The sequence below is a fragment of the Lacerta agilis genome, chromosome 5 (genome assembly GCF_009819535.1).
Source record: "Lacerta agilis isolate rLacAgi1 chromosome 5, rLacAgi1.pri, whole genome shotgun sequence".
NCBI classification, from domain to species: Eukaryota; Metazoa; Chordata; class Lepidosauria; order Squamata; family Lacertidae; genus Lacerta; species Lacerta agilis.
This window is the reverse complement of record NC_046316.1, coordinates 72,439,183-72,467,178: the sequence shown is the minus strand read 5'-3', so window position 1 is coordinate 72,467,178 and position 27,996 is coordinate 72,439,183. Positions and strand designations below refer to the sequence as shown.

Genomic DNA, 27,996 nt, shown 5'->3' with positions numbered 1-27,996 from the left:
TATTAAGTATAGAAGCAGATGTGTTACATAAGATTTGTTTTGAGGATCTGATCAAAGTCTATGCATTTAGACAAATTAGTAGAATCCCCCCCCAAAAAATTAAATAAAGTGGAGGTATACACAAAATAAAGCTCATTTCCCATCTTACTATAGGTTTTGTTTAATTTCTAAAAACAAAAGTTTATTTTATGGTCTATTGTTTATATTTTGAATTAGATATATATGGGGGCACCAGAATATTTTAGGTGCTTGCGGCATGTAAATGTCTTAATCCAGCCCTGCATGGTCAGTGGTATCAAAAATTCCTGAGAGATCAAGTAAGAGGTACAAGGTCATACACAGCCCACTCCTGAAGGCCATCCATTAGGGTGGCTAAGGCTGATTCTATCCCCAAACAGTGCCTGAACCCAGAAGGATAGAAACCAGAAAGGTTGACAAAGTTCTCAGGAAATGGGTAACAACAACCCTTTTCTTGGGAAGCAAACTTAGTTCTACTGTTTTGATTGGCTGAAGGCAAGGCACAAGGTTTTTCTGTGTAACGTTGCTAGGGTCAGAAAGCAAAGAAACAGTGCAGTTTCTATTTGTTCACTATGGGTATCCTCAACTACTTAAAAAAGCAGAAAGCAGCTAGCAACCCTCAGCCCCATAGTGAAGATTCAAGAGATCATTGGAGGTTGTGCTAGTAGTACCCAGTCCGTCTGCTTCAAAAGAGAAAGAAAATATCCAGGTACGTACAAGCAGGGGCGGGGCATGAGAACATCCCAGTTGTGAATACTGAGGCAGCTACCAGTTACTGCACAACCCAAACAACACGAAAACTGGATATAGGGAAGTACATATCGAAAGCAGGTGTTAAAGTCTGAGCTGCTTACACAATGCTGGATCCCTGCAGAAAGCCATCTCTGTGGTTGAATATATGGGGATAGCAAATCTAACATCCAAAATTCGGCAACAAGGAGGTGAGAACTTTGGAAAAGAATGGGACAAATTTAGGAAATACTTAAATAAGATGTATACAATATAAAAAAAAATGTAACAGTCATAGTTCAGAAAATAATTCTTTATTGGAATTTGAAGCAGATTATATAATAACATCAAAGTATAAAAAGTACAAACAGTATGAGATAATAATCTGTAAGTTGGGCATGCATGGATAAGAATTGTTTATACTTACAGAATGTATTTTAAGTTATTAGAGTGTAAATAGATGACAGTAGAAATACACAATAAAGAAGGGTAAACCGCGGAAATACCTGACAAAATAAAACAGCGGAAGTTTGGGGGGAAGCAGAAGGGGGGGTAATATGGGTTTGAGCTCTGTTTATGGTTTTTTTTTTTTTGTTCTTCTTTTGCTCCAGTAACAAACAATGAGCATAAAATATATTTGAGATATTTTAATTGAACAGAATACATCTTAACAGCTATGTGACAAACCATAGAATCGGTATAAGGGAGAAGCTTAAGAATAATCTTTTCTTCTTTTCACTTACTTGGAGATATTGGTATAGATCTATGTGAGATATAGATATTATACGGTGTTGTATTACTTTCTGTTATTTTTTCTTTCCTGTTTGCTGAAAATTCAATAAAAATTTTAAAATCGAAAAAAAAAAAAGAAAGCCATCTCTGGCAGGTCCCAGAGCTTTTTGCCATGCGTGGCTTTCTCAGCATACTTCTTGGTTAGCAAACTTTGCTGTTTTGAAAAGACCTGTATGTATGCCATTGTTGCATTTTATTTCCCAAGCTAGGTATGTCCCATTCGTTACCAAAGTGGATGACAGGGTTTCGCTTCTGACTTCCTTTCTGTCATGAACAGGAAAGAGGTGTCAATTGAACATCAACTTAATAAGTAATACGCAAGAGCTCTAGAGGAAAACAAGCAGAAGCTGTACCGCATTATGCTGTGTATCGTGGGTTGTATGACTGCTCTTTGTGTTAAGACCAGCACCGCAGGTAACATGATAGACTTGAGTCAAATAAATAAAAGAATATGTTTCGTGGGCCAGCATAGCTATTTTGAACTTGAGAGAGTGCTTGCCACTGCAGTTTTTAAAAGGCACGGTCTTAACCATTCAATGCCCAGTTTAATTCAATGGCGCTTACTCCCAGGTAAATGGGGTTAGGATTACAGTTTTAGTATATGAAATCCAATGGACTGATTAAGCATGGCAGTATCTTTGCAATGGGCAGGGGAAAGAATGGGAGAGGCTCCCAATCGAATCATCAGCACTGACCAGCTATAGAAACCCTCCACATCTCCCTTCCTCTCACACCAAGCACCTGTGGGAACCTGCAAAGGGGGGGGGGGCATTCCTACCATGCCGATTGCGATGCAACTCTCAATGCAGGATCAGTCAGAGCCTAACCCTGTGCTGTGCTCAAACTCCTTTTTGCATATGAAAGTCCCACTGAATATCTGAGAAAAAGCGGCTAAGTGGCTCCAGGGAAGTATTTAATGGTAGTTTCGGCCAGTCTGATAAAGGCGAGGCCGCCCCCAAACGAGCGAAAGGGACGGACTGGCTTTCTGCACCGGTACCCCTCCCCTCCCCCCCCCATTGTATGATTCCTTATTAGGGAGAGTCCCGCAGGAAGTGGTGGCACGCTTCCTTCGCCCGATGTATTAGTCATAACTCCGCTGGATTTCCGTTCAAGATCCCCGTAAAACTCCCTAAACCCACCCCCAGGAGGCTCCTCTAGCCCAGCCGGAGAAAAAAAAAAATCCAGCAGGGTCCGGCTCTCAGCTGAGCCGTGGGAGGACTCACAGTGGGTGTACCGTGTAATCGGGCTGGTCCCAGACACTGAGCTCATGAATAATGCAGCTGCCAAACTTTCTGCGCCGCCCTGAGAGTTTTGGGTAACTTTGTTTGGGATAGTCCGAAAGAAGCAGCCGCCGCTGCCGCCACTACCACGGCGGAAAGCACTCAGCTCTTCAAGATCCGGACGATGGGTATGTGAACGGGAAAGGGGACCCCCCCATCCCCTCTTTCTCCCCCCGTAAAAGATCGATTTTCTGCCCGCCCACCCTTTTAAGAAAAAATCAAAAACTTTATTGCGCCCGGCCAGGAAAAGGGAGGAATCTTCGGTCAGGCCTGGGAACCGAACGCTGGCGAGACCCTCTGGAAACCCCGGCGTTCGAAATCGGAACGTTCGCGGAAGCGTCAGCGTTCCAAATCAGAACGTTCAAGCCCCTCCGAAGTTTTCACTCGAGCCTCAGGCCTCCTTTGGAATTCCGGACGGCGAGGCTGAGCCCTCCTTTCCTCCCTCCCGTGACAGCCGCGGCTGCAGATCTACCCCCCCCCCCAACACACACACACACACTCACAAACTAGTCCTTTAAAGGAGCTGCTTTCTTAAGAGGGAATTGTAACAAATCTCTGCAGTTGCAGCGGGGGAGGGACAGCAAAGAAAAGAAAAGTTGCATAACTTTCCGCCGGGGCCTGACTTGGACGTGCTTCATGTGTACTCTGGAAGATCCTGCGAGATAAAAAGTTTTGGGAGGGAGGGAACGGCTGCCTTGGAGCCGCCGGGGCCTCTGGGGAGAAGGGGAAAGGGGGGGAGAAAGGGCGCTCGGATAAGTTTCGCTTTGGAAGGGTTTGAAGGAGCTTATCATCATCATCATCATCATCATCATCATCATTTGCATCCGGCCGGCCCCGTGTCTCGGATGACTGTCGGGTCTTTTTTGTACCCTCACTGCAAAATACTTATTTTGTGCGACGGTGGTTGGAAACTGGCGATTTAAGAAGGCGAAACCCTAGAGATCTGCTCCAGAGACTCGACTTCTTCCCCCCCCCCAAAGTTCGCAAAAAAAGAAGTTCGGTAAAAGGTGGCGAAAATGAACCCTGCTGGCGTCCCTCCCCCGCCGGGGCAGCAGGTGATCCATGTCACGCAGGATTTGGACACCGACCTCGAAGCTCTCTTCAACTCGGTCATGAACCCCAAGCCCAGCTCGTGGAGGAAAAAGATCCTGCCAGAGTCCTTCTTCAAGGAGCCCGACTCGGGCTCCCACTCCCGGCAGTCCAGCACTGACTCAGGCAGCCACCCGCCGCGGCTCAGCAGCGCTGCCGTCGGAGCCCACCACGTCCGCTCGCACTCGTCGCCCGCTTCTCTGCAGCTGGGCGCCGGCGCCGGGGCCACCCCGAGCCAGGCCCAGCAGCATGCCCACCTCCGCCAGCAATCCTACGACGTGACGGACGAGCTGCCGCTGCCTCCCGGCTGGGAGATGGCACTCACGCATACGGGCCAGAGATACTTCCTCAAGTAAGTGTGGGGAGGAAATAGCGCGGGAGTGGGGGGGGGGGAGCGGGCAGAAGGAAGGCTTGGGGGCACCGGGGCTGCTCTTGAGTGCAGGGAGGCGACTCAGAAGAGTCAGGGGGCAACGCAACGCTAGGTCTGGCTGGGACGTGTAAGATCGGTGGTGGAGAGAAGGAATAGCCTGGGCCCGGGGGAAGACCCCCCCCCCAGCCCGAAGCCCCAGAGAGTTGCTGCCAGTCAGCGCAGGCAGTACTGACCTAGTGGGTCCAAACGTTTGACTTGGTATAAGGCAGTTTTTGTGTGTAGTCCAGTGTTGTTGAGAAAATACAGGTGGGTCTGTTAAGATACTATACAAAGACTAAACAGTGCATCTGAGCGCACTCATCCGGTGTAAAGTTTTATGCTATTTCTTACATGGAAATTCCATCACACAAATCCATGTGTGTTTCATGGACTAGGACTTTGGAGACCAGAATTCGAATCCCCACTCACTGGGCCAGTCACTCAATCTCAGCCTGACCTACCTCACAGAGTTGTTGTGGGGATTAAATGAGGAAGGGCCGGGAGAACTATGCAAGCAATCCTGAGCTCCATGGGGAAGAAGGTGGGATATAACTTCAATAATTTTTTTAAAAAATAAAAATACACGGAAGTGACCATTGTTGGTGAAGGAGTTTGCATCTGCTCAGAGGAGCTTACCTTTACCATTTATTTCCTTTCCTTTCCTTCGAGGAGCTCAAGGTAGTGTGCATCATTCTTCCGCCACCCAGCCTCATTCAAACACCACCCAATTTTATCCTGGCTACAACCCCGTGTGGTAGGTTAGGCTACAGTGGTATAACTGGCCCAATGTCACCCAGTGAGCTTCATGGCTGAGTGGGAATTTGAACCCGGGTTTCTTCGGGCCAAGTTTGACATGCTGACTGCTACACTACCCTGGTTCTCGGTGTGATGTCTTTGATACTTCAACCTTGGCACAGAAAACAGGGCTCATCCCCTAGGGCCAGACTTGAATAAACTCTTCATGCTCTTCATGCTTCTTTTAATTCCTCTGCACACATAAACTTGAGCAGGTGTGCAAAGTTGTAAACGGGAGTGAAGGACCCCCCTGAGGAAATGCCCTCCTGTGAGCCCCCTCCATCGCCTGCAGAGCCATTCATATGGCGGGTTTACTAGGAGCAAGCAAGAGGCAGCATCTGTGATGGGTGTTTGTGAGTTGTACCACTGAAAATTAATTCTGGGCTTAAGTCCTTGGGGGTGATCCCTGGGACAAATCAAATGCCACAGTGTAGCCCAGTGGAGTATAACCTCTTTGGAAGCGGTTGACAGAAACAGTACATTTGACTTTCCAGCCAATATAAGTTGAGGTGCTGTAACGAAATCTTGAGGTGTAGCGACGGCATGTTCATGTTGATGTCTCCAGTGGCTCCACTCTACTCCATTCCCCTTCCTCTCGTTTTTTTCTTGCCCTGCCTCCCAGCAGTCAAGCTACCATTCCATACCCACTTGAGTATCTCAGTTCTCAATAGGCTTCTTTTGGAGTGGGGTTTTCTCCCCCCCCCTCCCGCCACTGCCGTTGCTGTTTGGGGGAGTGGGGTGGTGGTGGACAAGCTTGTTCAATTCCCTGTTGATGTCAATGGGCAGCTCCTCCTTTTGCTCCTGGGAATGTCTTAAAAATAGCTTCTCAGAGTGAAACAGGAAGTGGCCTATCTAGACAATGGTTTTATTCTCTACACTTTATGTGTGTGTGTTTATATATATATATGTTTGTGTCCCTATCTTCCTGTTCCAGACACTCTATTCTATTTTCACCTCCCACCCAGCTGGCAGGGATGTATTCTTTCCCACCCTGCAACCTCCTGTCTCTCAAAGGTCTATGCTACAGTTGTTATGGGTTTGTTCCCCCCTTGCAAATTTTCTCATGTGCGTTTCGACGTTATCTTCAGTCTGCTGATGATTGTCACCTGTGCATAAATTGTCCAGTTTTCCTTCCACGAACACCAGAAGGCTCAAATCAGTATTATTAATTAGAAAGAATTCTTTGCGCAGTACAGGTTCTCCACTACTTTGTAAAGGCAACCAGGAAGACTGCAAAAATAATATTTTAAAGGGTTTTTTTTTTTTAAATCTGTGGATTTAAAAAAAAGGAGTAAAAACAGAACAACACTATTGCTGTTATTCCAGATAAATTATTTTAGATAAAGGAGAAGAGGTTTAAAAATATGCCCTGAAATATACCAGAGAAGGGGTGAAGGTTAACCCTAGGAGCTCCTGGCCTGTTTCTAACTGTATGCTAAGCCATGGTTTAGTGCAACCTGGACAAACCATAAGCTGTTAACCATAGGGCATACCTTGGCTATAGTGTGTGGTTAGTGTGGAGAGAGTTAACCCATGAGCTAGAATTGGCTCGCTAGGTGGAGTGGAGCTGCTATGCTAGCTTTCTGGCAGGAGAGTTGATGTTGCTTATCAGGAGGGAGGTCGGCGCAGTGCAGCGGCACTGGCAGGAACACTGGGTTGGCTCTGCTGGTGCATTTGTGCTGCACCAACCATCTCATTTCCTTGCTGCTCTCTGTGCCAGTAAGCAACAGCGACCCACCTGTCTGGATGCTAGTGTCATGGCTCTTTCCCACCTGGAGAGCCACTTCTTCCACCAGCCCAGGTTCAGATGACAGGCTAGGCCAATCCATGGCTTGGCTCAGCACAGCACAACACCAAAATAACCAGGGCAGAGCAAAGCAGCTGCAACCTGCTCTCCCAGAGACGGTATGCCTGCAGTTTTCTCCTAGCATCACCTGCAAACAAGGCTACAGTGTGATGGGAAAATGGATGAAATGGGCCTTTCCCAAAGCCATCTGTGTGTGGGTAGAGAAACAAGAATCTAAAATATGGGCAATCTGTATGGCCTTCAGGGCCTGTGTGGGCCCCAAAGTCAGTTTACACATTCAGATAAACAAACATGGGAGGAACATGTTTATAGAGAGCATCGCTATGCTGCGTTGAGGGGAAAAGAAGGGTGAGATAGGGAAGGGATGAGAGGAGCACAGCTTGAACAGCACCCTCGATGCTAACATGTTGCTCAGAAGTAAGTTGCTTTGAATTCCATCATGGAACAACAGACTGTCGACAAATGCCGCAGAAGAATCACATCAGGTGTTGTGAAAGCAAGGGTCCTTCTGGGCTGGGGGATGCACACCATAACTCAGCGGTAGAGCCCATGGGTTGTATGCAGTGGGTCCCAGTTCAGTCACTGGCCTTCCCAGTTCAAAGGACATTGGGCAGAGCCTCTGCCTGTCTGAGCTAGTTCCCGCTCCACATGTAAAGATACGGAGCTCACTCTTGCAAGTTGTAGCAATGGCCACCAACTTGGAGGGCTTTAAAAGAGGGTTTGACCATAAAGAAGGCTGATTGCCGTAGAATTGATGCTTTTGAATTATGGTGCTGGAGGAGACTCTTGAGAGTCCCATGGACTGCAAGAAGATCAAACCTATCCATTCTCAAAGAAATCAGCCCTGAGTGCTCACTAGAAGGACAGATCCTGAAGTTGAGGCTCCAGTACTTTGGCCACCTCATGAGAAGAGGAGACTCCCTGGAAAAGACCCTGACGTTGGGAAAGATGGAGGGCACAATGAGAAGGGGACGACAGAGGATGAGATGGTTGGACAGTGTTCTCGAAGCTACTAACATGAGTTTGGCCAAGCTGCGAGAGGCAGTGAAGGATAGGTGTGCCTGGCGTGCTCTGGTCCATGGGGTCACGAAGAGTCGGACACGACTGAACGACTGAACAACAACAACAAAAGAGGGTTTGACAAATTCGTGGAGGTTAAGGCTGTCAGTGGCTTACCAGCCATGATGGCTGCATTCTGCCTTCACTGTTAGCGGAGGTATTCCCCTCAACACCAGTCGCTGCGCATCACAAGCGTGGAGCATATTCTTGCACTTGGGTGCTACTTGTGGACTTTCCACAAGCATCTGGTTGGCCACTGGGGAAGAGGAAGCTAGACAAGATGACCCTTTGGCCTGATCGAGCAAGCCTCTTCTTGCATTTTGGACTACAACTCCCATCATCCCTGACCGTGCTAGCTGGAACTGATGTGAGTTGTAGTCCAAAAACACCAAGAGGGCTCCAGTTTGGAGAAGGCTGGTTCAGTAACTTGGCTAGATGGACTAACAGTCTGACCTGATATAAAACAGCTGACATGAGGCCAGGTGAGGCAGGTGCCTCAGGTGGCAAGTTCCAGGGGCAGCAGATTCCGATGGAGATATTTCCTCCCATCTTGTTCCTGATGCAGATCTTCACTTGCCCCTTCTTTCCTGGTGGGAAGTGGGGTGCCATTTTGTGGCTCGCCCCCCTAATGTCATGGGCCAGCCCTGCTTCCTGTATTTCTGTACTAAAGACAAATGCTACTGGCCATTCAGGATTTCTGCAGTGCGAGGAAATCTGGATGTTAGTAGACAAAGCTTCTTAAAGAAGGGTGCTACCACTTAGGAGACTGAATAGGAGGGGTGGATTGGAAATTACTGAAACGTTTACACTGTTGGTTCCCTCCTCCCTTTCTTTTTGATTTTCCAATCATCTTGATTGTGAATTCCGAATACCGGTAAACTGAAGTAGGGTGCTGCAGTGAGTTTTATTGGGTGAGTTTTCTATAGCAGTGGCTCTGAACCTCTGGAGTAGCAAGATGAGCATATACTGTGCACACAGATCAGTGGGCTGACTGCTCTTAATATGGCCATTCTTGTCAGATTTGACAGCATCAGCTCCCCGTTTGGTGCTGCATCCATGGTCCCAGATTTGTGCTGGGATCTGTGTGTGCACTTCTAAGTGGCCCTGATACATACCCTGTACCACGCAGCGTGCTATTTTTTTTTCTTGTGCAGCTCCTTTCCAAGCAGAGGATGTGTTTAGGAAATCTGCTTTCCGCCTGTGCGTCGCTCTTGTTGCCAGATGGTGGGCATTTGCGGTAGTCTGTCAGCATTCATCAGTGCTTTGCAAGGGGATGATTTCAAACTCTGGAAACAAATATCCTGAGCGTGATATTTCAAAGAACACATTTGCTAACTCCCAAGTGTGCAGTCGAGAGTATTTTCACATTGTATCTCCCAAACTGGATTGCTAAGTTAAAAGTGTTTTTGTTTTGCATTTACTGTGCATATTTTCAAAAATACAAATGGCAGCCAACTGATGATGATGATGATGATCAAGGTTGCAGCTGGCAGGGAATGAAGTTTAACTATTCCTTCCCCTTGCCGTGCTACTGGGAGAAATTGCCTCTCCAGAGCTGCTATTTGCATTGGGAAAGCTCTCCTCAGTGCAGCTGCCATTTGCATTTTAAGTGCACATTAAATTAAAATACAAGTTTAATGATGTGTTGGCTCCATGTAACAGCCACACCTTGTCCTCCAGGGCTGCATTGGGTGCTTGAAAGACCCGTGTGGGAGTAGAATACAATGACGTCTGGCCTCTTGAGTAGAAAGAGTTGGCTAAGATGCAATCCTATGCATTTTACCTGGAAATTAGGGCCATTGTGCATAGTGGGATTCACTTCCAAGTAAATATAAGGAGGATTGATTGGTTATTGTTGTTTTCTCTCCAAAAATAATATTCATAGTGTCATTCAACAAATGTTTCTCCAGGACTATTTGCAAAAAAAGTAGCAAGTGCTTTTGTTGAAGGGTAGAAGCATCCAAACTTGATGTAGACAACTCTGGGATAGCTATTATTTTTCAATATTTTCCAATATTCAGAACCGAAGTGTCTTGTGGCAATTTTAAAGATTTATAGAATAATCATAACCATATCTACTCAGAAGTAAGCCCTGTTGACTTCCACAGACCTTACTCCCTGGTAAGTGCAGTATACCCACTTTCCCGAGAGTAAGCGTCATTGGTTCAAAAATGTATATGACTGTACTGTAAGAAATTTATTGTGGCATGGACCAGCGGCTGCTTCATCAGATGGTAATGAAATCCAAAAAGTACAGGGTATCAATCAGAGCACAAAAAGTGTGCAAAATAAAGCATAGCGAGCATTCGACTTCCCTGTTAACTTCCCCCCATGCCCTAGCACCACTGTATATATAAATTTCTTCCAGCTGAGAATAAGGCGTCCGGCATCTAACGAAGTGGATTTGTACCATCGTAAATGTTAGTCTTTAAGGTGCTGCAAGACTCCTGTTTGTTTTTGTTGCAATAGAATAATTCTGCTACCACTCTGGATGTTTTCTCCAATGGGAGACAAGATCCCACTGGAAGAATCAAGAAGTGGTGGAAATAATAATAATAATAATAATAATAATAATAATAATAATTCTGGACGGCTTCCAACACATAAAATGTGAACTCATGCTGTTTGAAATGGTCGATGTACAACACATTGGGGTAGATCCAGCGGTGCAGCACAATCATTTGCATGCTTACTCAGTAGTAAATTCCCCTGTGTTTAATGAATTTGATTCCCTAGTAAGTGTGTTTAGGACTTGAGCCTAAGTTCATTGAAATGAATGAATCAAGTTAGGTCTGACTAACAGCACAGTCCTAACTGTGTCTACTCAGGAGTAGGTCCTATTGAATTCATTGGGGCTGATTCCATTAAGTGGGGTTAGGTTCGCTGTCTTGGTCCCCTCTGAAATATATAGGCTTCAATTTCGCTGAACTCAACAGTGCAAACCAGTGCAGATCTACTCAGAAGTAAGCTCCATTGTGTCCCGTGGGACCTGTTCTCAGGTCTGTGTGCATAAGATCCAACCCATTGGCCTTGGAAAAGGTTTTAAAGGCTTGTAAAGCAATTTGTGTTTATATTAGGACACTGGTTAGTTCTCAAACGGTATATATTTCCACTTGCAAATAGAAGAAAGTAGAGCTGGAACTTTGTACTGACAATAAGTCTTGCTTTGCTTTGTTTACGCAGGACCAGCTGTGACTTATAGAAATCAGAGTTTTGCATGTCGGTTCCTGTGGAGATTTTTTGGCGATGACTGTAAGAAACTTAAGTAGCCCCAGGACCACCCTAAACTGTAATGGGACACCGGGTCTCAAAAGTAGGGGGTGGAAAATAGACTTACAACAAAGCTGCATGTGTTTACCAGGAACGATTCTCCATTGGTATTGGTTGTACTTGGCTGGAGATGTTTAGATATTTAACAAACCTTGAACAGTCACTGGTAAAACAATAGTGACCGGCAAGAACTGGAGGAAAACAAGATTGTCATTACGTTTGGCTTACCTGGCGCAACTCCAAAATGTGCAACTTGTTTTATATTTGAGGGCTGGGAGCTCGGTCTTGCGTCTGTCCCCCTTTTGAACATGGGAAACTTGGAAAGGGGTGGTTAACACACCTGAAGAAAGGAGACCCGGAAGAACTAGGAATGGTTGGATTAAAATTTCCCATCCCAACTTTATTACAGACATAATTGATCCAGATGCTTTCTTGTGCCAGCCCAAAATATTTACACAAGTTATTCAGTAAAAGGAAATCACTGTCAAGAGTGTATTCTAACTAACTAACTAACTAACTAACTATTTATATATATATATATATATATATATATATATGCATTCTGCAAAGGTCACAGAATTTCTGCTTCCTGAGAATCTCAGTTTTCATTTTTTAAAAGAAAGTTTCTAGTCCATAAGAGTGTGAAAACAGTCTTGTACAGCAAAAAAAGAAAAAAAAAGAAATTGATAGTGCACCTCTGTATCTTAATTGACTACTATGTGTACATTTCATCATAACGTTTGCCAGTCAATAAAACAAAAACATCCTTGTATAGTTAGTCTCAAGATACAGTAAACGTGTATACCAGAGGTCAGCAAACTTTTTCAGCAGGGGGCTGGTCCACTGTCCCTCAGACCTTGTGGGGGGCCGGACTATATTTTGAAGGAAAAAAAATGTACAAATTTCTATGCCCCACAAATAACCCAGAGATGCATTTTAAATAAAAGGACACATTCTACTCATGTAAAAACATGCTGATTCCCAGACTGTCTGAGGGCCAGATTTAGAAGGCAATTGGGTCGGATCCGGCCCCAGGCCTTGGTTTGCCTACCCATGGTGTATACAGGTACATTAGAATAGCCTCAGAATGACATCTTACCCAGATTTTGTGGCCCATATAAATGTTGCAAATTGAACACAGTTCCTTTAAACATTAATTTGCACAATCTGTTTTGGTTTGAAGTACTGTGTTACCTTGGTACTCGAACAACTTGGCTCCCGAACAAATCGGCTCCAGAACGCCAGAAACCCAGAAGTAAGTGTTCTGGTTTGCAAACGTTTTTCGGAAGCCGAACATCTGACGCGGCTTCCGCTTGAGTGCAGGAAGCTCCTGCAGCCAATCGGAAGCCACGCCTTGGTTTTCAAACGGTTTCGGGAGTCAAGCGGACTCCCGGAATGGGTTAAGTTCGAGAACCAAGGTACCACTCTACTGGTTTTAAGCTATAAAGCCTGAAACTGCTTGGTAGCCAGCAAGTGACCTGGAAGATCATCTCCTGCCACTTGTGTGTGTTCTGGCCTTAAGATGCATTTTGGAAGCCCTGCCTCGCCACATGGTGATCCAGGTAGCTGCCCAATGCAGCAGCACCCCCAACAATGAAATACCCCAGAGAGGCTCACCTAGTCAGGGGCAAAGGAAAGGGGGGTGCGTAAGGGGCAGGCCGCTCCGGGTATCACCACTGCGGGGGGTGACAAAATGCTGGGCAGCACTCACCACAGGGCCTGCAGTGCGCCCGAGCCACACATCTCTCCTGGCTTGGGCGTGCACAAGCTCCACATTGTCCTAAGCCCGCCGCCTCCCCCTCCTGCAGGCAGCTGGCCCCGCCCCTGAACATGTGCCGCCCCTGCCTTCTAATTGTATGTTAGGCCACAACAGCCCAAGGTGAATTTAAAAGAGCACAATCTGATCTGTAAACTGTTTTGCTACCTCTGTGCAAAGAAAGGCCGCCCCCACTTCCAAGGGCTGCATATTGGTTTAATGATCATGCACTGTGCTTGTAATATTGTTTTGTTTGTAAGATGCCCAGGGGATACTTGTTGATCGACAGCTATTTACATTTAAACAATGCATGTGTTTAATAACCTACTAAAACATATTCATAATGTTGCAAGAAGGAACATACGGTAATATTGCAAGAAGCGGGGAGGCGATTTTTTATTTCCCTTTTGCGTGCTTGAAATCTTTTTCTGTGGGTCTGTGTAGGAGTTTGTTCTCTTTCTCTCTCCCCCCCCCCCCATTTTACCTTCCTGTGCTCTGGCCTGTGACAAGGAAGGGTGTGAAGCAGCAGAAATGTCCTGGTTTTGCCTCAAACAGTTTCCAGACATTGCTGCCCCTGTGGTTGGGAGTTGTCCCTCTGTCTGAATCTGCAGGGCAGCTTGGCAAAGGAGTCCGTGGCTTGTGGATTTCTGCCACAGCGGTTTCCATGCTTCTGGAAATGTTGGCAGCTGAGTTTTCTGACCGAGCTGCTTGCCCGCTGCTGTGTTGCTCCTGAATGTAGAGCTTGGTATGACCCCCGGAACTGCAGAAATGTGTGCCAGTATAAAGTCTGGAAATGGCCTTTGGTTGCAGTTCAGAGGCTCAGCCTGTTTACTTAAATTCTGCCAGTGTCCCTATACAAGATCTCATGTAGCAGAGGGCTTCAGTCAGTCTGTACTGCACATCTACTGGGTTCTTTACAAGGCCTGTAGAAGCAAGGCCTGGACTTGGAATTATAGAGCGGTAGAGTTGGAAGGGATCCATTATCTAGCAGCCAACCCTCTGCAATGCAGGAATCACAGTCAAAATATTCCTAAGAGATGGCCATCCAACCTCTGTTTAAAGACCTCCAAAGAGTGCATCACCTCGAAAGGGAGTCCATTCCACTGTCAGACACACACACACACACACACACACACACACACACACATTTTTGCATTGTGCAGAACCAGAATTTCCAATAAGAAAAGCTGATTGCATACTATTAAGAGGCCTTTGTCCCCCTTTTAAAAAATTACTTCCAATGTCCTTGAACTTCTTGTTATTGCACCTTAAAGAAAAGTTGACTTTCTGGTACTTTAAAAGTATTTCCCCCCCCCTGAAAAGCTGCTTTTCTGGTAGTCCTGAGTACTCTTCCCATCTTACTTTGGCGTTTAAAGGTCATCTTGATATATCTTGCAAACTAGCAGGAGTACATTGCCTTGGTTTCATTCAGGGCTTGTATAAACATGTAGCTTCAGCAGGAGTGGTCAAGAATAATAGAGCAGACAAGGCACTAATTTAGCTTAGCTCGGTTTCCTAAAGGCATGTTTTAACTTGGGATAGCGGTTGTAATACTGAGGTTGAGCAAATGCACAACTTTTAACAGCCTCATCTCATTTCCTTGCTTTTCTTGCAAATCCCAAGGCAAGTCTTTGAAACAGTGTGCAGCGTCTGTATATGTTTACTCACAAGTAAGCCCCATTGCATCCTGTGTGGCTATGCGTGGGATCGCACTGCACATTTGTTATTGAGTGTTGCCCTAAAGAGGCCAATTTTTGATAAATGTGATTTATTCTTTTCTTTTTTAAGGTATGTGCAAAGCAGTGTTAGAAACTGGGATAGAAAAGCTAGGAGCCAAATGGCTTCTGGGACCTGGGTTGTGGGCGCCAAAACAGAATGCCAGGTCGTCACTGGGGGGGGGGGGCGTTGGGGTGGCCAGCAACACATTTTATTTATTATTTTGATAAGCATGAATTAATCCACAATGCACATAAGTGACACATTGTTAATATCACATTTTAAACAGAAATTGTTTATACATATTTGGTGTTTACAATAAAAATATTGGTACTGTACTTTAGTTTTCAAAACACTCTACTCTTTATTGTTAAACTCTTTAACGTATTGTCTATCCTTAACATATATGGTACTTCGAGACTTCAGAACACATACATTTCAGTGATAAAAAAATGGTGCCCAGACTTTTTCAGGTGCTTGCAAATGGAGAACCTTTAGGCACAAAATGCACCTGGCGCCCTGCTAATTTCAAACCCTGGTGCAACATACATGTAGCCCAAAGTGGTGTCCTGCAGATGTTGGACTGCAATTCCCATCATCCTTCACCATTGCCTATACAGTACTGCCTGGGACTGATAGGAGCTGTAGTCCAGACTTCCGGCGAGGGCGCCATTGCCGGCGGCTGAGAGCTGTCTCACCTCCGAGACAGCTCTGGTTTTCCCGGGGGCCAGGAGTCCCGCAACCGCGCAGCGGGCTCCGGTAAGCCGCAGAAAGGACGTCCCGCGGTCTGGGCTCTCCAGCGGGTCCCATTGCGGTGTCCTGTTCTCGGGATTCCCCCGCAAGGGGGAGTCCCGAGTGAACGGGTAACGTTGCGGGGCTGTGGAGGCTGTCCCCATCCGGGAAAACCAAGCGGCGGCCGCCGCCAGCACTTGAGCATCCCGTTCTTTCTCATTCGGACTAAAATAAGAAGAAACCCGTAAGCTGTAAGTACGGAGGTCAATTGGAGTCTAAAATTTGCTTAATTGGCTTTAGGGGAGAAACGTCAAAGAGGAAGTCCGTTCCTCCCCCCTGTGACAGGAGTACAGTAACATTGTATCTGGCTGTTGCTACTTTTGGCTGATACAAGGTGTTTTTTTTTACTTTGAATTGATCTATAAAGACCCCTTTTAGGGGTGGATGAAGATTTTTGAGGTATTTCTCTGGAGAGACTGTGGATTGTAAGGTGGAAATTTTTTGCACTCTGATTAGGGGGAAATGGCGGCTGTAATTTGAGACTTGAAGATGGAAAAGTACTGAACTTTGTTATTTCCTGCCTTCCTCTGTCATTTTCGGTTTCGTATCTGTGATGCCTACAGACTCAGCAATGATTTTAGGACAAAGGAAAATTCTTTTGGAATTAGAACTTTAACAACAGACTGTCATCGAAAGATTTTCTGAGGTTGAAATTGCTTTTGGGAACTTGGCTAAGGAACTTAGAGAACTTAAAGAAATAATCATTGAGCACTGTTCGGGGACTTCATTTGAAAGACTTCAACTCCAAAAAAAGAAAAGTCCTGTCGACGTGAGAGGTCCAGGTCTGATTATCTCAACGTTATAACTGCGTTCTGGGGTGGGAGTCCAGAACAGCAGGAACAACAATTTTGGGAATTACAAATGCAATTTGATTGGAAGACTGAAGTGGAGTTGCTTGGTGGTGATGTATGGTTTTCCCTGAAGAGCTCAGCAAATATGCTTTGGGACAACACTTTGATTTTTGGATATCAAGGAAAAGATGACATTCTGGATTTTGGTTTGGGAGGAGATTGGGGGGAAGTCTGGTGGGTGATTGTGATGGGTGAAGAGAAGATGGCGAGAGATGGGGTAGGATGAAAGAACAGATATGATTAACCAGGAAGGCCTATCACGGTACCCCGACGTCAGAGAGTAAAAATGGTTTTGGAAAAGGGAAGAAATACTTAGGATTTTTATGATATTGTGTTGGTATAATATTTTATAAGGTATGAATAAGAAGTAATAGCAGCAACAGTTTTATGGAACTAAGAGAAAGAAAAGGATATAAGAAATTAAGATTTGTAATAAGAGGTTGTATTTTTATTTAGAAGTTATATGACATAAGATTTTGAGATAGATATCAAGAAGGATAGTGATTGAATAGTTAAAATGACTAGAAATGTTACTAAAGTAAATTAGAATTGAACGCAGGAGAGAGAACGGGGGAAGTCCCCTTAACAAGATTCGGAATAAGATTATAATCAATAGTTGGTGTGTTCCTGTTTGTAAGGTATGTATTTGTTTTCTTTTATTTAGTTGATGTTGTATGTAATATTTGTTTTCTCTTTGTGATTGTTATTATTTGTTGTTGTTTTTTGCTTGCCTGGGACTGATAGGAGCTGTAGTCCAGCAACATCTGCTGCAAAGGACTTAAATTAATGAAACCGAAGTGTATGCTCAAAAAAGGGCATGGATTTTTTTGACAGAGGTACCCCAAATGGTCATTAAAATATTACAGTATAATATAGTGAGACTTGCAGCTTCACAGGAACATGACTTCTGAGTAGACTCCCTAACCTCCTGATTTTGCAGCACCAGAACACAGGAGTAAATACAACCTTTCTGTAGCGCTAACTTTCAGCCTGCCACTTAGAGAAAACGAGTCAAAGCTTCTATTCTGAGACATGGTGATATACTACTGCATAAGTGAGCTCCTATTATGTCCAGTGGGGTTTACGCCTAAATAAACGTGTATGGTATTGCAGCCTTCTCTCGACAGCCTTCAAAAGTATACTCTGTACCTCTGCAGAATTAATGTAAGCCATGCACACTCAGTAGGGGGCAATCTTATGGCAAGATTCTTCTGGGGTGTGGCGGTGGCAGGGTTTGGTGAGGCGGGGGCAGAGGATTAGGCTGGATCCCAAGCCTGTTCAGCTTGGTCACGTGACCTGGCAACCTGGCACAGAGCAGTATTTTAAAGGCATGTTTCCAGGCTTTAGGCAAAACAGCAGCAGCTCCCATTTCTGAACAGGGTTTAGGGGTACTCTCATTTTCCGACTCATATTGTGAACGCGATCTGTGCGGGAGGTGCGTTCGCAACCCGCAGCGTCCGTAAACCGCAGCGCCGCGCCTGCGCACGCTGTGATTCGGCACTTCTGCACATGTGCAAAGCACCAAAACCTGGAAGTAACCCATTCCGGTACTGCCAGGTTTGGCGCGTCCATAACCCGAAAACGCACAACCCGCAGCAAGCGCAACCCGAGGTATGACTGTACTGTCCCTCAATGAGGACAAACTTAGATTCACAAAATGTTTAGGGGTATGCGTACCCCTGCGTCCCACGTACCCCCCCCCCCGAAAAAAAACACTGGAATTTCCCACTTACTGGTCCTAGGCAAGTGACTCTTCTTTCTACCTCAATCCACAATCTGCTGCAATAGAGGGATAATAACATTGCCCTGCATTTGAAAGCTGTTGTAATAGTTATGGAGCAGATAACGTGTGAAGCAGTTCGAATGTGCACAATGTAAAATGGCGAGTGGTTGTTATTATTATTACCACAAAGTAGGCTTCACCTGATCCTGATGAAGACTCCGTAAAACGAGATGCTTCCAATTTCTCTTGAGGCTCTTGCTAAATCCAGTTGCCGGCGCTTGGACGTGTTGCGATAGTACAGCGCAGGGCACCTCCCAGCATCCAATTATACGTGAGAACCTCAGGTCTTCATATAGTAAAGCAATTGTGTTTTGTATTTGCTTTTCACTTATACTTAAGTAATCATTGATTATGGGTGATTATTAACTTAAGCTGCTGTGTGCCTGGCAACAGATTGAATGGTGGCATTCATGATCGTGGGTAGGACTGTATAGAAGACAGTATGGAAAACCGGGTTGCCATACATCCAGGAATTCCTGGACATGTCCTCTTTTTGGGGTCCTGCATGCCCATCTGGGGGGATTGTACATTTTAAAGCAAATGTCCTGGATTTTGGGTTAAATTGTTGTTTTTTGTGCACGGGCAGCTCGGTTCAGGCTCTGGGTCTGGTGTGGGCTTGGCAGTGGCTGTAGGGCTATCAGGTGATTGCCCTACAAAAGCGCAACAACTTTTTGTGTCAGGATTTGTACCTTTTGAAATATGTCAACCCTAATGGAAAATGGTGGGTGTATATATCCTGAACATAAGAAGAAACTTGCTGAATGAAACTAAGGGCCCATCCAGTCAGCTTTCTGATCTCATAGTGGCCACTCAGATACCTATGGGAAGCCCACAAGCCCTCTCTTCTGTTTGTGTTCCATGGCAAGTATGACTAGTAGCCCTCGATAAATCCTCTATGAATTTATCTTCTATGAATGGCTCCATCTGGAGAACTTTGGAGAAAACTTTGTAGGGTTTTTCTGAAACTTGGATATAGCTCATTTACACCCCATTAATAGCAGCCATTGTAGCAGTTCCATAGTTTCTGTGCAGAAATGACACATGGACTGTAGGCTTCTGACTTCCAGGTATATATGCCTTGTGACAAGAGACCATTGCTGAGTTGTAAGATTAGCATTTCTCTATCTGTGTAAATGTTGCCTTCTCATTGCACTGCTCAACATGGATGGAAGAGATCAAAAGAATTTCTGCGGACCAAGAATGACTTATTAACGACCACAAATTGACTCCTGAGTAATGGCCGCTCATTTTGCAGGGCTAATTTTTAAAAGTAGCTCTCCTTTTTCAATTAAACTGTTACCCAACGAGGAGTGCGGGTGGGAAGGTTTGGGTTAGCTTTCTCCAACCGGTGCCCTACAAATGCTTTGGTTTGTTCTTGGCTTCCTGGTTGTGGTTTGTTCGGGAGAAACAAACTATGGCCCCAGGGTCAGATGTAACACACCAACCCCTCACTGAGCTACTCCATGTTTTGTTTCTGGGCTCAACAGTGAGAGGAGCAAGGCAGGGGCACAGGCTCGTTGGCTTAGGGACTTCTTCTTACTTCCAGTTGCTGCCAAGGGGCAGCTATGTGGAAGAACAATGAGATCAATTGTGCAAAACAGAACAGTGAGTACATTTGAAGATCCCTGCTGCAGCAGACAAAAGGCATGTCTAGTCCAGCATCGTGTTCTCAAAGTAGCCAACCAGATGCCTGTGGGAAACCCGCAAGCAAGACTAGAGTTAGAGAGCACCCTCTCCATTTGGGATTCCCAGCAATTGATGACATACAGAGGCATGGTACCATCTGACAGCGGAGGTAGAACACAGCCACCCTGGCTAGTAGCCATTGATAGCTTTATGAATTTGTCTAATCTTTTAAGGCCATCCAAGTTGGTGACCATATTTTACATGGTGAATGAAATGGCATAGGGTTTTGGGGGTGGTTTTTTGGGTTTTTTTGACGGGGTAGGGAAGTATTATATAGTTTTTGGCACCCTGCGAAGGGTTATCTATGGGCCCAGATAAGTAGGAGAGTTTTAATTAGGGTGGCTATTCTAACCCAGCAGAAACTGGGCTGGAAGTGAAGAAACAATTTCTGGAGTTCCGAGAAGGCCCATTTGAGACCTGCTTGGACTGATGGGTATCTATTTCGAGCCTTGGCTTGAGAGTGCCTGAAAAGAGCAGAGTAGGCACTTCTAAGTTGGTGTGTTGTAAACCGATTCTCTCGAGCTGCTGCAGCTGAAACGATAGGTTGTATTTACCGATGATGATTTCCAACGGGCTGTTTTAACAATGTCTGTTTTGTATATGAAGAAGGAGGTCTGCCAAGTGTGAGGCTTAAAACGCAATTACCATTTTAAGAGTACAGTAAAATGAAATGCGGCTGGGGTGGCAGGGGTGAGGAACATGTGTAACAATGTTCAGTTCCATTAAAATACAGTGGTACCTCAGGTTACAGACGCTTCAGGTTACAGAAGCTTCAGGTTACAGACTCCGCTAACCCAGAAATAGTACCGGTACCTCAGGTTAAGAACTTTGCTTCAGGATGAGAACAGAAATCGTGCAGTGGTGGCACGGCAGCAGCGGGAGGCCCCATTAGCTAAAGTGGTGCTTCAGGTTAAGAACAGTTTCAGGTTAAGAACGGACCTCCAGAACGAATTAAGTTCTTAACCGGAGGTACCACTGTACAGTACTAGGTCCTCAGGAAATACTTGGAACAGGTAATTTCAGAATCAGTTTTATTCACTTGAGAAATAGACAAGTAAGTGGGCTGACTAGATAATTCAGGTGTTGTTATTGTTGTTGTTTCCTTAAAGAAACATGGCAGTTAAAAAAAAAGTTTCAGAAGGCTTTCTTATCAACCCGCTTGATGTGATAACAGCAGTTGAAATGAAATTAGGAAGGCATGGAGTAAGATTAATTAAGTCTTTGTTTGTTTTGCCCAGCATAGCTGGGGCTGATGGGAGTTGTAGTCCGAAACATAAGGAGGGGAGCCAGGTTTGCCAAAGGCAGATGTAGACTGGATGGTGTGCAGTTAACACTGTTGCCCAGTTTTCTTCTAACTTCTCTCTAGATCCTGACGGAAGAACTAGCTGTTAGGGCGGACTTGCTTCCTGGCAGAAATGTGCTTTTGAATGCAGTTGGAAACCTGTTTATTTCAATAACTCTGTTCTGCCTTACCCATAATTCCTTCACTTTGATTGCCGAGGTTATTATAGGACAAGAGCGCCTTTGTAGCAGGGTGCATGGAGCACTCTGAGGCCTAGCGTGACTAGAAGATATAAACTGTATGGAAGCAATTAAAGTAGAAGGAAATGTCATACAGGCGGAATTTAAATGTACAGGCTTGTGGCATTGATTCCCCCCCTCCTCGTTTTTATAGAAAGAGATAATGACTATTAAAAAAATGTTCCATCCAAACTGATCAAATATTATGTCGTTCTCATAGAATATCCAGTAAGATCATTCCCAGGAGCGATTATATTTATCCTGAAATGAATGAAGAATGGCAATAGAAAGAGTAAAAGGAGGGAGGGAGGGGTCTTTGAAGAAAATAACAAGAAGAGGGAAAAGTCCTTCAGCCTAGCAGCTATGGGGAATTCTCACAGAATTCCTTGTTATATTCTTCGAGCCTAGGTCAGATCCTGATTCCATCTTTGCTTTTACATCCTGAAGCTGTGAGGAGTCTGTTCTTAAAGGAGTCCGAGGACTGCTTTACCTCATGGGATTCCTTCCTGGGGTGGCATGCCAGGGGTAGGTGAGCCCCAGAGGTAAAAGTGGGACAGAGCAACACACTTACCTTTGTGCAATGGGCTACATTCTAGCCACGCAAAACTCAGAGATTTATAGGCACCCAGACTCATGCACATCTCTCCATCCCAGCAAGCAAAGTGTGTTATCACAGTTTGAAGACACATTTCAGCCAGGCAAAGTTCTCAAAGGGGAGCAGAGCTGAAGAGGAGGTATGACCTGGAGTTGGACAGAGAGAGTAATAGAACTGTAACCTTGTGGTCAACTAATGCGCCTCACTCCCAAGTCATCCCTTGTTTCGGATTCAAAGCGATTTGTGGTTCCGTTCGTTCTTTACCCCCAGTGGATCAGCAAATACATGTGCCCTCGGATGAAGGAGTTTTGATACTCTAGTTTTGACAGAACTATATTAGAGCATGAACTTGTAAAACTGGAATTGGTAAAGGAAGCAACTACCCAGTCTTATTTAAGAAAAACAAATCTGCATGCAGTGGCAACCTCCTAAGGCCTCTGAAGAGCTAAGACTGTATATAATATGCTGTGTGTGGGTGTGGGTTAGTGGAGAGCAAGAGAGAGAGATTCCCAGAGTTCCGGGAAGTTGATCCCATATTGAACTTGAGGCTTTAATCTCTGGATAGATAAACTTCTCTAGTACAGTTGTTCCTTGGTTCTTGAACGAAATCTGTTCTGGAAGTCTGTTCAACTTCCGAAAATGTTCAAAAACCAGGGCATGGCTTCCGATTGGCTGCAGGAGCTTCCTGCACTCAATCAGAAGCTGCAGAAGCTGCATCGGAAGTTGGGCTTCCAAAAAACGTTGACAAACCAGAACACTTCTGGGTTTGCAATGTTCAGGAGCCAAAACATTCGAGTCACCAAGTCATTTGAGAACCAATGTATGACTGTACTGGTTTTGCTTTTTGGCCAAAGTATTGACGCCAGAAAATTAATTATAATTTCCCACAAGCCCTTCTGTTTGGTTAGAGTTGGGACAGTGATGTTGCATCCCTGCTGCACTTGCAAGATGGCCTCTGTCTCCAGCCATGTTTGAGTTAGTGGGGAAAGAGGCTAAGAGGGCTTCAGATTAGCCGCAGCTGCTGTAGTCCAGATCTTTCACATGTTGGAAATTGCTGGCTCCTGCAAGTCTTAAAGAGTTTGCATGATTCACCCAAAGGGGGAATCCTAAGTGTGTTTTACTCTGAAATTGACTCCACTGGGCTAAATCGTACTTGCTTTCAATAAGGAGGCAACAGGATAAGTGGAACCTCAGAAACAATTAGCGCTGCGAAGAATGAGATCTTTTGTACAGAAACTCCCACACTAGATTTCTGGTCTTCTTGGCTTGAAAATGTTGACCTTTAACAATATTCTCAGACAACGGTTCACAGTTCAAACCATTCAGCACCGGCTATGCAGTGTTGTAAGTTCATTTACTGCTGGTGAGGCCAGCTCTGTCTTCCATTAGAAGTTTTACGTAAGTAATGTGAGAGACCAAGACTGCAAAAGTCAATCCAAGTAAAGATACGTTTTACAAATCCTTTGTGTTAGGACAATTTGTAAAAGGCCATCAAACCTCAAGGTTCTCCCACCACTGTTGTACAGGATCAGGCTTGTCTTGACGCAAAGTTGTGGTTTTAGGCTGCTATCCTTATTCATTTACACAATGGGACTTCAATCAATCAGTCATTTTATTTGTATGCCACCTTTCCCAAGTTAAAACCATGCTCAAGGTGGCTTACAACAATATTACAAAAGTAGTCATAAACAAAACATCAGCAAGTACACAACAAAATAGAAGAATTTCCACATAAATCATCACACAAAAAGTAACATCAACAACTCCCCCCCCCAACAAACCCCCACTAATCAATACCACAGTCCAAGATTTTGTTCAACAGTCTCAGCTTTTGTAGTTGGAGTCAGTCAGGGACCCTCCTTCCCAGGCCAGGTGGAAAAAGATATACAAGGCAGGGAGCAGGTCTTCCAGATCTAACAGATGGACTTACTTCTGAACAGACATGTAATTGGACTGTAATGTAAACCTTTAAACCATATGCATACTCGTTAACGCACTGCTTTATGCTCATGTAGAATGATAGGCTTTGAAATAACATACAAAATGTCAACTGTGTCAAATACAGGTCTTTTACTACAGCAGAACACTTCTCAATATGCATTCTTGTTGTGTCTCTTGTTGCTGTTAAAAGTAATATTAAAATGCTTTAAATAAAATAATAAAGGGGGGGGGAATAGATCCCTGACAGAATTTTGTAGCTTTGCCAACCTTGAAAAACCTGTACGTTATAATGCAGTTTCTGTCTTAAAACAATGGCTGCCAAACAGAGATAAGCTTTTAACAGTTTTTACTGCCTCATGTTTAGTTTTGGTAATGTCTGCTACACAATAAATCTACTGGAATGTTCAGGTGGGAAAAATTAAACATTATCCCTAACAAAAGCAGAAGATCGTATTTATGATTCCCGATGTTTTAAGGGTGAAGATTCAGAAAGAATCTCTTGCTAATATTTTTTTTCCAAAAAGGTCTGCGTGCAGATCCAATTTAAGCCCCCCCAAAGTCCACAAAACCTTTCTAAGCATTCTTCTTTAAAGCTGTGAGTTTCTATTACTTATCATTGCTTAGAACTTTTCATTAATTTTCCCCCTTGCGTGCCACTGTATGTATTCCTCAGTACTTGTGAGCAGCTTTTAAAAAAATATCTTCAGAATGTTTAGAGTTAAGTCTGAGAGTCTTGGTTTGAAAGCCATTCTGATTTTTCCCCGTCAAGGCCTTCTCAGAGAATTGTAAGCTCAAGGAGCATTGACGTCACCCCAACAAGAGAGTCTGTTGCATCTGAATCAGTAGGAATATTGTGTACAGCAAGATAACTGCCGTCTTATACCCTGAGGAGTTGTTCTTTATTGTTCCTTGCCTTAAATTTAAATACTCTGTCAGGATATGTGATAAATTTAAGGCTTCACGTGATAAAGCGAGTTTCTGAAACCTTTACTGGCTTCTCATTCATTCATTAGCAAGACGACTTACTTTTCAAAACAAGTTAAACTGAGAATGTTTTTGGGCCATTTCTTAGATTGGCTCCACCAAGTAAATAAGCACTTACAGAGAGCAAGTCTTAACTGTGTTGCCAGCCCAACGTCACAGTGAAAAATACTGCATTAGCACTGCAATGGCATTATGATAACACCACAGGCAAATATGCCAGAACAAATGTGTAGAGCTGATTAAAAATAATAATAAATGTCAGTAGGGGGCCTTTGTTAGCTCAGTGGTTTAATTCCCCCAGTTGTTGTTGGTTCAAAAAGGCACTGGAAAATAGCAAAAGCATGCAATAAAATATACTGCCTGACAAATTACTTGCGTAGGCTTTAAACTTTCATTTATCATACCTACAATCTTATGAAAGTACTGCTAAAAGCTCTGCTGGAGAATTTCCTGGTACAAAGGAGGATTAATATTAATTATAAAAGGATTGTGTTGTTTTATAAAACAGGATGAAGTTTTATAGTCTTCTGCGCACAACCTTCTTCTTTTTAATTTATCTTTTTAAATGCATGTGTGCGCCACATTCCATCCTGTCCTTATTCTGTTGGCTGTTACCCTCTTTTTAGACAAGCCAGTCTTCTTCAGAAACGTAATTGCAAAAGGGTGGGCTAAGCTGGATGAGAGTTCAAGTCCAAAACATCTGGAGGGCACCAGCTGGAGGAGGCTGGTGTAAATCAAGCGTGTGAATGAGGACCGCTTGTTAAGTTTGGAAGACTTGGGCACATTCTTAAGAGGAATTCCCATATACAGGGTGAGTCCTTTAAAAGCGGCCCCGTGGATACAGAGTACACATGTTCCACGGGGCCTCTTAAAAGGCTCACCCTGTATAAAGATCAGTGAAAATGTTGGGTCAGAACAAAAATCAAGATGTGTATTTGAGGGTGAAGGTATATGTAGGCAACCAGTCTAAACTTGGTTGTAGAGTACTTTACCTTTCCTAGAAGATTCTGCTCTTTCAGAAATTATTTGCAAGGTATCTCAGCCAAGCCCCTTTAAATATGCTGCAACAAACCAGGGAACAATTGTCTTTAACTGTCGGGGAATGGATGCTCAGCAGTTGCTCCTGCAACTCAAGTAACAAGGCATTAGAAAAGAAGACCTGAAGGTCAAGAGATCTATTTAAGGCACCTGAATTCAGTAACTTTAAAGCTTGCCTCACGGAACGTGTGTGACGCTGACCTGCAACACTTGCTTAGCATAAACTGCAAAGCAGCAGTTGTGTTTCCTTCCCGCATGCTGAAAATGTATTGGGAAGAAAGATTCCCAGTGTGTAAATAATGACTCAATAAGATGTACAGTGGTACCTCGCAAGACGAATGCCTCGCTAGATGAAAAACTCGCAAGACGAAAAATTTTCGCTTTTTTTTTGTCAAACCGCTCTTCCCCCATCCGTGCTTCGCAAGACGAAATTTTCGCTAGACGACATCACTCGCAAAACGAATTAATTTCGTCTTGCGAGGCACCACTGTAGCTCTCCTATTCAGGATGAGGGAAAATTAAAGAAGGCACGAGAAATTTGCAGTCCACATGAAGCCGAGGTATGCCTTGGGCCTGAGATAGCATAGAAGTGGACCTTGTTGATAAGGCAGGAGAGCTGAAAATAATGCCAATATATTTCACATTTGGCATCCAATGTGCCGCTTGGGTTTCAGATAGTACATGAGTAGATGAGTCTAAAAAGTCCAGGACACAAATTTTCATGGCCCTCTAGTGACTATGTTGGCTCATTTACCAGAAGTAATGTGTTTAGTGTTAACTCTGGAAGTGTATACAGTACTTGATTCTGACCAAATTAAGCCTCCTTGAGCAAAATATACACTAGGAGGCTTAGTTTGGTCAGAATTGAGTGCACATTTCTAGAGTTAACACTAAATACATTACTTCTGGTATCTGAGCCACCATAGTCGCAAGAGGGCTGTGAATTTTTTTGCCCCTGGCTTTTTAAACTCGTCTACCCATGTACTGTCAGTAACCAAAGCATGCATTGGTTGCCAGATGGAAGCCACAAGATATGTATGCTAGTCCATTTGAGACCTGCAGTGCTTTTCCTGGGAACTGGGGATTGACTGGTTAAAATGTGCATGTAAACGAGACGCTGCATTATGTATAAGGTTTCTGTTTGCCAGGTTCCCTGTAATCATCATAGCATTGTGGAGGAATGGTGAAGAGAGGTGCTGGATTTGTGCCAACAGCATGTTGAAACAGAAGTCCAGGAATGTAGAGAGTTTAATGGCAGGCCACTAGCTCTTAGCGCATTATAATCTGTGAGTGCCCCTGCAAATTTGAATGCTGTCGTGTGGGCGGGGGAGGAGAAAAAATCTTTAAAATTCTTCTGATTTCACACGGAACCCCGATGAACAAAGACCAGGTTGCTGTTGTGATAGCAAATCCACTTGAGTGGCAGATTCAAGTGATCCCAAGATAAATTGTCCATATGCTTATAAAACACTAAAGTACGTTTGAACTGAAACTTGTTGGAAAGCTGTCCTCTTGCCCCATTTCATAACCATTACCAAAGTGTTCTGCAAATCTTGTGTCGGCAACGTGCAGGGAATACAAGAGGGAACGCTTGAGTCATAACATGAAGTCTAGATTAAGTGTTTGATAGGCGAAGCTGCGCTGTGTACAGCAAACAAGACGTTTCTCCAACAGTTTTGCTGTGCATTTCAAGCTGGAGTGCATTCAGAGACCAAGAGTCTCATTTCAAATAATGGAGGCAAGGAGGGAGGAGAGAAGTCAGCCATATAATGCATTAATAGTTAACATGTGGAACTCAAAAAAACAATGGATTTTCAATAGGGTAGCCGCTTATGCATTGCCAAGCAAGAGAACAAAAGAGGGCACAGATTTGCATAAAACATGTGTGTGCTAAATCTAAAATGTGCAGGAGAAACATTATTAGGATTTAATTAGAAAGATGATGCATCTCACCACCACAATGGGGAATACTGTGTATTAGTAGGCAACGTGATAAAGCAGGTTATCAAATCCAAACTCCTCCTCTTCTTCTTCTTCTTCTTCTTCTTCTTCTTCTTCTTCTTCTTCTTCTCCTTCTTCTTCTCC

The 27,996-nt window shown here is 44.3% G+C and overlaps 1 protein-coding gene across 1 annotated transcript in view; it reads left to right on the top strand.

The window, feature by feature from the left end:
• The first annotated feature begins 3,629 nt into the window (after positions 1–3,629).
• Positions 3,630–27,996, top strand: part of WWTR1 (WW domain containing transcription regulator 1) — an 85,644-nt gene continuing 61,277 nt past the window's right edge. The window contains exon 1 of the mRNA XM_033150423.1: positions 3,630–4,260. Within this exon, the coding sequence (XP_033006314.1) occupies positions 3,836–4,260 (425 nt within the window). The 5' untranslated portion in view covers positions 3,630–3,835. The remainder of the gene's footprint in view (positions 4,261–27,996) is intronic.